This window comes from Triticum urartu, chromosome 5 (assembly GCF_003073215.2).
Source record: "Triticum urartu cultivar G1812 chromosome 5, Tu2.1, whole genome shotgun sequence".
Lineage (NCBI taxonomy): Eukaryota > Viridiplantae > Streptophyta > Magnoliopsida > Poales > Poaceae > Triticum > Triticum urartu.
In genome coordinates, this window is record NC_053026.1 from 348,259,049 (window position 1) to 348,270,823 (window position 11,775).

At 42.6% G+C, this 11,775-nt stretch overlaps 2 protein-coding genes across 3 annotated transcripts; one reads left to right on the forward strand and one right to left on the reverse strand.

Annotated features, from left to right (window-relative positions):
• The first annotated feature begins 1,706 nt into the window (after positions 1 to 1,706).
• On the forward strand, positions 1,707 to 5,692 carry LOC125508954 (glycolipid transfer protein 1-like). 2 transcript variants are annotated; one of them, XM_048673774.1, is made up of 7 exons: positions 1,707 to 1,923; positions 2,247 to 2,374; positions 3,462 to 3,517; positions 3,605 to 3,735; positions 3,833 to 3,968; positions 5,087 to 5,218; positions 5,308 to 5,692. In XM_048673774.1, exons 2-7 carry the CDS (start codon positions 2,257 to 2,259, stop codon positions 5,341 to 5,343), a joined length of 609 nt encoding a protein of 202 aa, XP_048529731.1. In that variant the 5' UTR covers positions 1,707 to 1,923; positions 2,247 to 2,256; the 3' UTR covers positions 5,344 to 5,692. The 2 variants fall into 2 exon arrangements, with proteins under 2 accessions (XP_048529731.1, XP_048529732.1); XM_048673775.1 differs by having other exon boundaries at positions 1,738 to 1,997.
• A 1,100-nt stretch (positions 5,693 to 6,792) lies between these two features.
• On the reverse strand, positions 6,793 to 9,836 carry LOC125508953 (RNA-binding protein 42-like). Its single transcript, XM_048673772.1, has 6 exons — positions 9,419 to 9,836; positions 8,688 to 8,865; positions 7,500 to 7,597; positions 7,321 to 7,417; positions 7,155 to 7,240; positions 6,793 to 7,067 (listed from the first exon to the last, which is right to left on the reverse strand). Exons 1-6 carry the CDS (start codon positions 9,614 to 9,616, stop codon positions 7,014 to 7,016), a joined length of 711 nt encoding a protein of 236 aa, XP_048529729.1. The 5' UTR covers positions 9,617 to 9,836; the 3' UTR covers positions 6,793 to 7,013.
• Between the last annotated feature and the right edge of the window lie 1,939 nt (positions 9,837 to 11,775).

The following is an 11,775-nucleotide window of genomic DNA, read 5'->3' on the forward strand; positions in this document are numbered from 1 at the left end:
GTGACACTTATAGAAATAGCCCAACGGATTTGATTGGAAAGAATAACTTTGAGGTGGTTTCGTACCCTATCATAATCTCTTCGTTTGTTCTCCGCTATTAGTGACTTTGGAGTGACTCTTTATTGCATGTTGAGGGATAGTTATGTGATCCAATTATGTTATTATTGTTGAGAGGACTTACACTAGTGAAAGTATGAACCCTAGGCCTTATTTCCACGCATTGCAATACCGTTTACGCTCACTTTTATCATTAATTACCTTGCTGCTTTTATATTTCCAGATTACAAAAACTATTATCTACTATCCATATTGCACTTGTATTACCATCTCTTCGACGAATTAGTGCACCTATACAATTTACCATTGTATTGGGTGTGTTGGTGACACAAGAGACTCTTTGTTATTTGGTTGCAGGGTTGCTTGAGAGAGACCATCTTCATCCTACACCTCCTACGGATTGATAAACCTTAGGTCATCCACTTGAGGGAAATTTGCTACTGTGCTACAAACCTCTGCACTTGGAGGCCCAACAACGTCTACAAGAAGAAATGTTGTGTAGTAGACATCACGAGCCGCCCCTCAGCCACGCCAGCCGCATCTCTACCCTCCACCGTCGACCGCTCGCCTCGCCTGCTGCGTGTTGCTTCCTGCTGCTATGTGCTGCTCTACCGCTGGTACGCTGCTGCGCCATACCCTCGACACCACCGTGGACAAATGTGGCAGAGGGATTGTTAATAGAGTACGAGAAGGAGGTGACGAAGAAGGTGTGAAGAGGCAGGAGGTCTGGGGCGGTGTCACCTAGCTGTGGTGGAGGTGTTTATGCGAGAAGGTGCCGGAGTGGAAGGAGATGTCACAATTGGAAAGAATCGCAAACAAAATCATAACCCGGAGATCTCAGTTCAAAAAAAATGCTAATATCGATGGAGGGGTGATTTCCTTCAATAGGTGAAAAACATACGAAATATTGGTTGTTATCAAGGAAAGGTAAAAGTTTAGGAAAGTTAGGATTTTTGAACTGATTTCTATGTAAATAGGGTTTTATTGTTTGGTAACGTGATATCAGTACCTGCCCATTTGTGACGTGTCTGATTAGGAAAGTTTGCAAATGTTAAGAAACTATTTATTGGGAGGAAAGTTGTGACGTGTCTGTTATTTGTTTTTTTAAAATAAATTTCACTAATAAGATAAATCGATTGATTTAGATAAGTTAGGAAAGTTAAATTAAAATGTATTATTTGTTTTGTGAAAATCTGTTATTTGTTTCCTAAAACAAATTGAACCTACAAAAGGAATCGATTGATTTGCATAATTTAAGAAAGTTAGATTAAAATGTATTATTTGTTTACTGAAAATCTGTTGTTTGTTTCTTAAGACAAATTGAACCAATAAAAGAAATAGATTGATTTGCATAATTTAAAAAAGTCAGATCCGTGATTTGTTATACGTTAGGAAAGTTCTGGTTGTAATAAAGAGCGGAGAAAAAAATAAACTGATGGACCAGGATGGGAGAGGGTGGTGGGAGAAAAGACGAAAAAAACCAGCGAAAATAAATCACGAACCAAGGTGGGAAGGGTGGTGGGAGAAGAGACGAAAAAACTCACCGAAAATAAACCGCGGAGACGATTCACCAACTCGTTCATTAGAAGTAAAGATGCCTCTATATGTGTTGGCATTTATGAGAAAAAAGATAGGCAGGACACAATTTAAAAAAAAGGCAGTCAGGACAGAGATTCCGCAGTAGTAAAACAGATCAGTCCGGGGTCGTGGCCTCCACTCGGCATCTTCTTCCTCCCCCACATCGCACTTCCTCCCCTGCTAGATTCCTCCCTCCACCGACCGGCAAGGCTTCTCTCCTGCAGTTCCCTCGCCCAAGGTTGCACCAGAGAAGGCGAAAAACATCGCTGTTTGCGAGATCGTGGAGCGGTGAGTGGCCATCTTTCTTCAGTTTGTGTTCAGTAGCTGCGCTGTGAGTTTCGGATCTGTTTCTCTCCCCTAAGGTTAGATCAGCGACGGGTTCTTTCTTCTCTTCGCATTTGTTGACTTGGGACGGCAGCCTATGCGGTTCGTGGAGGTTTGATCTCATCCATGGTATCTCGGGTTATGTTACAGCGATGCTTACGGATCGGACTCTCACACCGAGCTCGCTGATTACAGAATACCGAGTGCTTTGGCATAGTGGCTGTAAGATTATTGCCGGATCACCGGTTCTCAGCGTGGTGGGTTGACGCGTTTGTTGGTTCCTGCAGGTAGAGAGAGATGGCCGAGACGGTGTTCGCTCCGTGTTTGGAAGGGATGAAGCACGTCAGGTCGGACAGCGGGGTCATGCTCGCCAAGCCCTTCCTTGATGTCTGCAAGCAAATCTTGCCTGTCCTGGGTAACTCCCTCTGCTCATATTTCCCACCTCTTTGTCATGCGTTGGAGTGCTAAACAGCACGAGGCTGGGATCAGTAGCCGAGTTGCTCATATTTCCCACCTCTTTGTCATGCGTTGGAGTGCTAAACAGCACGAGGCTGGGATCAGTAGCCGAGTTGCTTTACTGATGAATTTCTGATTACCTACCGTGTTTAGTTCAGTAGTAGGCTGCAGCAGTGAACAACCTGAGTAAAATTAATGCACATAACATTGCCGAAACAAGTTGTTCCCCAGTTTGAGACTAGCATCGTCAGTGGACAATTGTTTATACCGCTCTTGAGATTTGTAGTTCTAAATAAGTACTTCCTTTGTTCGTAAATGTAAGCCTTTTTCTGAATCGAATGTCTGTAGACACGTTTTAGTGTGTTTGCTCACTCATTTCAGTTCTATGTAGTCCATATTGAAATATCCAAAACATCTTATATTTGTGAACGGAGGGAGTAACAAATAGTTATATCAGGGCCTTTGGCATAGGGAGATGACTTTCTTGGTTTATGCTTTTGCCCTTATTGATTTCACTGGGAGCTTAGTACTGCTGTGACTTATTAGTTGCTGCATCATTGAGCTTTCAAACTTCTTTTTTTATTGCTGGAAAGAGCTTTCAAACTATCATCAACCTTTTTGCGAAAGTTGTGTTTTGTGTGTGCTGGGCTGCTCTAAATTGTTTAATGTACATTAGTCCTCCAAATAACTGATTTGGTACACCTGTCACTTGAGCAGAATTGATTTGTGACCTATGAGAGAACATGCTAGGTTTGTCGTGGTCCAGTAAAGCTGTCTTTCTTATTCTCAAAGTTTTCATTGTATGCTGGTAAATCTTAAAGTCGTATAGTACCAGTCTGTGCTGTGCTTTTGTAAGTCAAAGCAAGTCCCTAAATGAAAACTTTTGTGTTGGCCCAAACTGCACAGGCCTACATCAAATATCTTCTATTCTAACAAGTGTGGCTAACTTTTTGTTTTGGTGCAGTCTTAGTGGTATTTCTTAAACAAGAAATTCCTTCAGAGTGTTACTTATTTTCCATTTGTTGTTCTCTGCTTTTAAACACCAGATAAATTTGGTGCTGCTATGGCAATTGTGAAGAGTGATATTGGAGGTAATATCACGGTAAGGATCCTATCTTCAAAACATGTGAATGAGAATTTACATTTCATGTTTCTTTTCCTGACGACTGACCTCATTCTCTCCTGTCAGAGGTTGGAGAACAAGTACTCTTCAGACCCGACAAAATATGAGCACTTGTACACCATGGTCCAAGAAGAAGTTGAAAAGAAGACCGCAAAAGGTTCATCAAGCTGCACAAATGGACTTCTATGGCTCACGAGGTTCTTCAATTTCTCTTGCGTAATTTGCCTCTTCTACTGCAGCTTAATCGAGATTCCCATTGGTGTACTTGTGTTTACTCATATTTTTTGCTTTCAGGGCTATGGACTTCCTTGTTGAACTGTTCCGTAATCTGCTTGACCATCCAGACTGGACTATGAGTCAAGCATGTACTGATTCATACACAAAAACTCTGAAGAAATGGCATGGCTGGCTCGCCAGCTCCAGTTTTACGGTATAATATTCCACATTTTGAGTCACATAATCAGCACATACATGGTGTCATCATGAACTAAGCAATTATAGTGCTATTCAATAGCTATTGCTGAAGCACTTCTTATCAGAGGATGGATTATATAACTCTGCATTTAGTGTCCGAATAAATATTTCATCATCATAGATGCATAAAGTAAAGGGACGACTAGTGTTATCCAATTGAAGGCACCATAGATGAATAAACCTTGGCTACTCTTTGTATTTAAGTTACTGGCCATGTTTCAACTGAAGGCACTGTGGATGCATAAAACATTGGCTATTCTTTGACTCTTTCTACATTAAGCTGATGGCCATATTTTAATGGAAGGCGCCATAGATGAATAAACAGGGGGTATTTTCTGTTTACTAAGTTGCCAACCCTTTTTTGTCCATTGAGTGAACAAAATTTAGTCACTGATGAAGTTCTCTTTATCTCCTTTAATACTATTATATGGGAATCGGTGTCTGTTCATTGAGGCCTCCAACATCTGTTTCCAACATTATTACAGATTCCATTTAAAAACTGAAACACAATGAAGCCCCTTATCAAACCAACTTAACTACCTCCTAAAAATCTCTAATGCATGGCATGTCACAAAGAAGCATGACTAGGCGAATTGTGAAGCCAATTGACTAGTCTATTGAAATGGTACTGATGGTGGTTATGTAGGTCTGTCACGATAGTTCAGGGTAAGCGTAGGCGGAACTCGGATTAGCAAACAGACGTAGTCAGCTGATAGCTTTGGCTTAACATGATCGGTCATACATTTTTATTTGTATCACAAAGCACACAGGTATTTAGCTGGCTTAGTGATCATAGAGAACAATACATCACTTCCATTATTAACTTAAGAAGAGCTTTGCTTTGTTGGAGTTTTCTCAGAAGTTTTTTGTGTTAGAAAAATGCGACATGAATACTTGACTAGTTTGCCTATTGACTAGTCTGTTGAAATGGTACTTCTGCTATCCTATTGTTAGATTTCCTGACGAAACTGGGGCAACATGGCTGTTATTTATTATCATGTCTATACATATTGGTTACCTTGCCTTCCCTTTGTGTTTTTTCTTTGATGAATCACTCGTATGAGGACATTGCAGGTGGCTATGAAGCTTGCTCCTAACAAAGATAAATTTATGGAGGTAATTAGTGGAACGGGTGACATCAAAGCAGACATTGAGAAATTCTGCACCACCTTTTATCCCTTTCTTAAGGAGAATCATGACTTCCTGGTATGGCCTTCATTCATCTGAAGACGGTATTATTATCTATATTGTTTGCCTTTAATGACAATCTTCCACCACGTCTACACTTCTTGCAGGCCAGTGTTGGACTCGATGACATGAAGGCTTCTTGATGCAATACACATCGATAATCATCACAGAATATCAAGTCTTGCTATTTTCTCAAATTTTATTGTGGCATACTGATCTTCAGAAAATTATAGACGAATAATAAGTCTGTCAAAATGTGTGGGTGTTCATGACCCATAGCTACTTACATACAGAATGAAATGAATGGATGCATGGTATCAAAATTAACTTGTGAAGTCACTTGGTTGTCAGCCAAGTCAACCATTTTACCTGTTGATGTAACTGAGGAGAATGCAGAGGATGCAGATATGTGGTGGTCTTGTCATTACGCTTATAAACTGTTGTACAAGTGGTGAGACTAAGATACAAATTAAGAGTATGTTTTTTATGCAACTTTTAAAGCAGTGTGAATTAGTAAACATGAAAATTCTAGGGCTCCTTTGATTCAAAGGAATTCTATAGGATTTTTGGAGGATTGAAATCCTTAAGAACTTTTCCTATGTTGGTCCTTTGATTCATAGGATTGGATCCCATAGGAATTTTTCCTATGGAATCTTTTGTACTACATTTCATAGGAAATCTAACATCCACTCCAACCTTTTTTTATAATTCCTTTACTTCTCCTGTGCCATCAAACACTCCATGCTAATTATGTAGGATTCATGTGTGCATGCCACTCCAACCCTATACTTTTCCTATTCCTACGATTTGAAAATCCTGCGAATCAAAGAGGGCCCTAGCCTGTTTTGAGCACATTAGGGCAACCGAATTAATTATGGACCTTGTGCCGCCGCCTCCTTCAAAAAAGATGCCGGCGGTCCACCTTGTGTCGGGCCATGGGGGCGTGGTAGACCCTTGCTGCGGGAGGGGTATGTTTTTAGATGTTTCCTTTGCTTTTGTTAGGGTTTGTGAAATAAGGTTCTCTCTGCCTAGCCCCCATTCCAATGGTGCATCGTCGGAGGGCGTGTGAAGATAAAATAAGGTTTTCCTCGCCTAACCTGTTTCAATGGTGGTCTAAAATCATCAGAGGGTGTGTGGAACTGTCTTCGATGGATCTTGCAGAATTAGCTCGGTTGATATCTTTGATGGATCTACTCGGATATGATCGGCGTTCGTGTGCGGTGGTCCTCCAAGGGTTTTGCCTAGTTCATGTCTTGAGGCTGGATCCTCTCCATCTATGTGTTTTCGTCGTTGTTCTCGTTATCGGCAGTTGTTGTTCTGGTACATTGGTCCTCTACTGGCTTAGCATGATAACTATCCGGGTGTCTATCTACTACAACACTCATCAGAAGATGACGGGGTTCACTGCTTATAGTCGTCGGTGATCTTTGGATCTAAATGTAATTTTCATTATTTTTAGTATTCGTTATACTATCATGATTCAAAATGAATAGATCAAAAGTTTTCCAAAAAGAAAATCTACACCGCCTCGCTTTTGGAGGTCATTTGTTAGCAGCTGTGGCAAAAAATGGTTTCCCAAACAAATTATTCTCTAGCGAGAAGAACAATCCATAGCATTTGCAATCAATCATTCATCAAAATACATAGTTGATGTCCACAAAGACACTAGTCATTTGGATATTTACATCTACATTACAATCATAAACTGGAATGCACTGACACGTGCAAAGCTAAAGGCTTACATCAACTGTTGAATATGCGCATTGCACATCATTGTGGATACTGTGATGACGAACAAGGAGAATTATTTGCTTCACTTGTGTAAAACACTTCTTGGTTGCACTTTGAGCTTCTTCTGTGGCCGAGTCTGCAGGCATTTGGCACAAATCAGTTAAATGAGCACCAGCATATGAGTAGTAGAGTAGGCCTCACAAAGACAGTCATGGGAACTAACCTTCGGCTTCAGCAAAGCTTCGTAGTCTATTCTACTCTTCCATGTGCTCTTCCGTAGCTTGATTGGTCGATTTCCAACATATTTACCTGGTTAGCAGTACATAAGTTTGACTGCAGTACAAGGACAAATTTAGTAAATAAAAGGCTACCTAATACAACATATTTACCGTTCATGTCTTTCAGTGCTGCTGCAAGATCCGATGCATTGGCAAAACTAACGAACCCGTAGCCTTTAGTTTTACCGGTAGACTTATCCCGTATAACCTGATGCATCATGTGTTCATAATCAGATCACTACAAATAAAGAGATAGAATAGATGTCATAGGTAGAAGAGGCAAGACTCACCTTAGCCATGTTGAAGGATGGATATTTTGAAAAAGTCTTGGTCAGAACATCATCATTCACTTCATTTCCAAGATCACCACAAAACAAACGGAAGTCATCTGTCCACGGGAGGGAAGTGAGAATTGCAAATATGAAAGGCACAGAAATACTCATACAATGGAAAGCAATCAAATGACACAACTACTAATAATCAGTACAAGCAGAAGACGAGACACCTGCACTGACACAGCAAATACAAATCCTAAGTTGCATTTGAAAACATCACAACCACCAATAATAAGGTAATTAACTTTAATTTGTTTAAAGTATGTCAACTTCAAATCAAATACAGTATTAAAATTTATAGCCCTTGACACTAGAGGTGATCCTAAGAGATATGGTCAGCGAGGCTTAGAGGCGTTAACTGAGATAAAAAGGTGATCTATCTACCATAGTGGCTAGATTGTGGGTGTTAGGGATGAAGACGCTCTAAGAAACTGATAATTTGATATAATTTCATCCGAACAGAAATTTTTTGTCTTGCCAAATACCAACCATGATTAAAGTGAATTATCATGCTTGATTTTATGCTCATTGAAAAATCATAAACAAATGCCGGTCAATCTGCCAGAGCTGAGATATATTTAAATATTTTAACTATGTTAGCTTATACAGATTACAAACAGATGGGTGCAATAAGAGCAAGGAAGCTGGCTCTTTGTTTTTTTAGCCTTCTCAAATAACCATAACAAATAATCACAGAGAATTGTTCAAAATATGTATAAAGGTTAATTCAAAATATTTATATCACATTTTCCACAATTGTCCATGTAAATAGCAAATTGCAAATGTATCCACAAGAGATCAATTTAGCCTTTAACGCACAATAGAACAATTTATGTAAGGATAGAGATAATTGCAAAATGTTTACTGTATCATCAGCAAGCCCACCTAGATCCAATGTGAAAGCATCAACTCTTTAACCTGCCTTTAACAAAAAAATGAAACAACAATTTATCTTAGAAGAAGAACAGCACATAGAACATTAATCTTGTCCGGGAGAGGGAAGGTGCTTTGGCTGTTTGTTAGCTTCATTGCTAAGAGAGACAAGTGACAAAAATATTGCATTACCATGTTTTACATTCTAATATAGATCATAGAAGTGCAACATTTGGTAAAATGCCCTATAAAATACGACTGAGAGCTTACTTTCAGGCCAGTCAGCTAACGTCGGATCCTCCCAGCATTGCCCAGCTGCCTTTCGAGGGACTGCCTTTTTGTTTGCTTCAACTTTCTTGTCTTTGTCATTATCTGCAATAGCAGCCTTCACAGTGGCGAGAGCCTCAGGGCTGATTATCTGCGAGTCTCTCTGGAACAGTTGTTGTGCCTGTATAATAATATCATAATTGGCTACTTATTAGTACTCAATAGGAGACTTGGTACTTACTACCAGTTCAATAACATAAAGATCATTTTCACTAACCTATCTACGAAAGAACCCTCTAATGTTAATAACATATAACCTCCTAATGCTCGGTTGGAAATAACTCATCACTTCGCATCCTTGTCTTTGCATAGCTTAAACCATACTCCCTCCATGACTTAATATAAGACGTTTTTTGACACTAACATAGTGTCAAAGAAAAACTTATAGCACGCTAATAGCATATTTTCAGGGGCGGCGCTATTTTGTACAGCGCCCTATTTCTTTTCTTGGCTAGCAATGAAGTAAGAAATACTAGTTCAGCTTTGGATGCGTTTTCGAACCTAAAAGGCGACCCAAGCCTCAGAAGCCGCACAGCGGCGTCCAGATCCTCTCCCACCACCGGATCTCCGACCACCTTAGCTCACTATGCCAACAAATTACAGGGAGAATCCGTCCATGGAGCAAATTACAAGGAGGAGCTCTGGAACAAATCACGCGAATGGGGAGTTATTACCTGCTGGACTTGGGGCATGGGGTAGACGGCGTTGTACGCCGGCGCCGGCTGCGCGGGGGCCACCGTCGGCCAGGTGGGGTACTGCGAAGTCTGGAGGTGGAAGGGCACGGGGAAGTACGACGGGGCCGCCGCCGCGGCGGTAGCAGGGTAGGGGAACTGCGCGGACACGGAGGCGGGCGAGATGGACTGCGTCCACATAATCTGGGGACTGGGGTGGAGAGGCCGCCGGACACGAAAGGGCTGGAAGGCTGGATCACGGTGTCCGCCTCAGGCGCGAGAATTCTGATCGTGCGCGGTTGCGGTGATTGAAACGGCACTCGGGGGGATTGCCTTGTGGAACCGGAAGAAGGTGAAGCCGAGGGGGGAACGATCAGGAACGCTCTCGAAGCGTCGCTTTTTTCAAGCGAAAGCTCTCGAAGGTTCTGCTTTTTTTCTGACTATATATAGTTCCATCCAGCATAATAAGGGAAACTCTAACCTTCAGCCGGCGGATCACTCGCGAGCATCCATCATCTCATACGTGCGACGCGTGTCCTGCGTCAGGCCCATTTAACACTATCTCTACAACGATTGATTTTCTTCCTTTCCTTTTGGATCTCTCTCCCACGAACGGATAAGGAGGCAGCCAGCCATGAGAATCTATGTTGTCGACATGGGAATCGATGCCGTTACAGCATGGTCTAGCACGAGCGCCGCCGCGGTCGGCTGCCTCCACCATGAATGTCGGCCGCCGCCGATCTCCTCGCCGGATCTAGCCGCCCAAATTCCTGCAGCAACGCCTGGCCGCCCAAGCTCTTGTGGGCTGCAGTAACGCCCGCGAAGTCAATCGCCATGGTGTGCAAGCTCCTATGGCGGAGTGTTCGAAGGCGACGAGGCTTTGGAGGCGGTTTTGTTTTTGCAGCAAAGGACATATTGAAGAGCACTGTTTCATAAAAAACTTAAATTATTTTTCTGCAACAAGGTCTTTGTTGCGATAAATTTCTGCAACAAGAGCTTTGTTGCAGGATTTTTCTGCAACAAGACCTCTGTTGCGGGAATTTCTTGCAACAAGAACCCGGTTGCAGAAATACCGCAACATCACTCTTGTTGCAAAGTGATGGTTGCTCACATGGACACATCATACGGCTATTAGGGTGTCCATCCAATGGTCAGCGAGGCGGCGGATATTTTTTCATTATCCGTCGATCGACGCGTAGCACCGCCCGCATAATAATCGTCGGTTTACCAGATATGGATGACTTTGCCACCCTAATAAATTCTGTATAATGGGACATCTTTAAAAAAATTTACAGGATCCTGCAAACTCTGGGTCGTTTCCGCCATATATACGGGATTTGTCACATTTTTTTGCCGGATCCACCTTTTCCTTGTGTGAAGGTCATTTTCGCTCGTTTTCGTTTCGGCTCCACTTCCCGCCGGTTCTTGGTGCCCCTGGCTGCCTTGCATCGTCCATTAGCTCTGCTGCCCCGCGCCGCATCTATTCCACCAAATTTGGAGGTCGGGGGTGCCCATTTGTGTCTGCGAGCGAGTGGCCATCGCCGACGCCACGGATCCGCCCCGGAGCTTTGCGTGCGGCCTTGTAGCCAGTGGATCTGGTTGTTTCCGGCACCGGTGAGCCCCGAAGTCGCTGGAGGGACAGTCGCGCATGCCAGAGGAAGGGGTTTCGAGCGGCTTTGCTTCAGCCGAAGGGGAAAGAAGAAAGGGGCGGTCGGCTTTGCTTCGGGGGAAGATATGTTCAATGCTCGCTGGCTATTTTGAATAATTTTGACCGGGAGAAATTCATGGCCGGGTATTTTTTTAGATGGATCAGAGTTCATCGTCGTCGTCGGATGATGATTCGGACATACAGAGATGATCCTGGACGACGATGTCGACAACCTACTGTTGTTGCATCTCGTGGACAAATTTGAGAAGGGACCGAAGAGAAAGCGCTGCGGATCCATGGTTGACCGACCATGCATTCCCCATGATCGAGTTCTCGGTGACAAGATGCCCATGAAGGACTACTTCACGAAGGTGTCGACATATCCGGCTCACCTATTCCGTAGGCTATATCGGATGCGTAGCTCCCTTTTCGTACGCATCGTTGAAGCTTGTGAGCAAAATTGCCATTTTTTCACTCGGCGTAGGAACGACGCCATTTTGGTTGGGTTTAGTGCATATCAAAAAATATCGACGGTGATGAGGGTGATTACATATGGTGTTTCCGCCGACTACGCAGATGAATATCTTCGCATTGGAGAAGATACCCCCATCAAATGCATTCAGGTCTTTTCGAAGACAATGACCCGGTTTTTTTGGCTTATGAGCTCCAAACGAGGAAGACATAAAGAAGCTCATGGCGATGAACAAAGAAA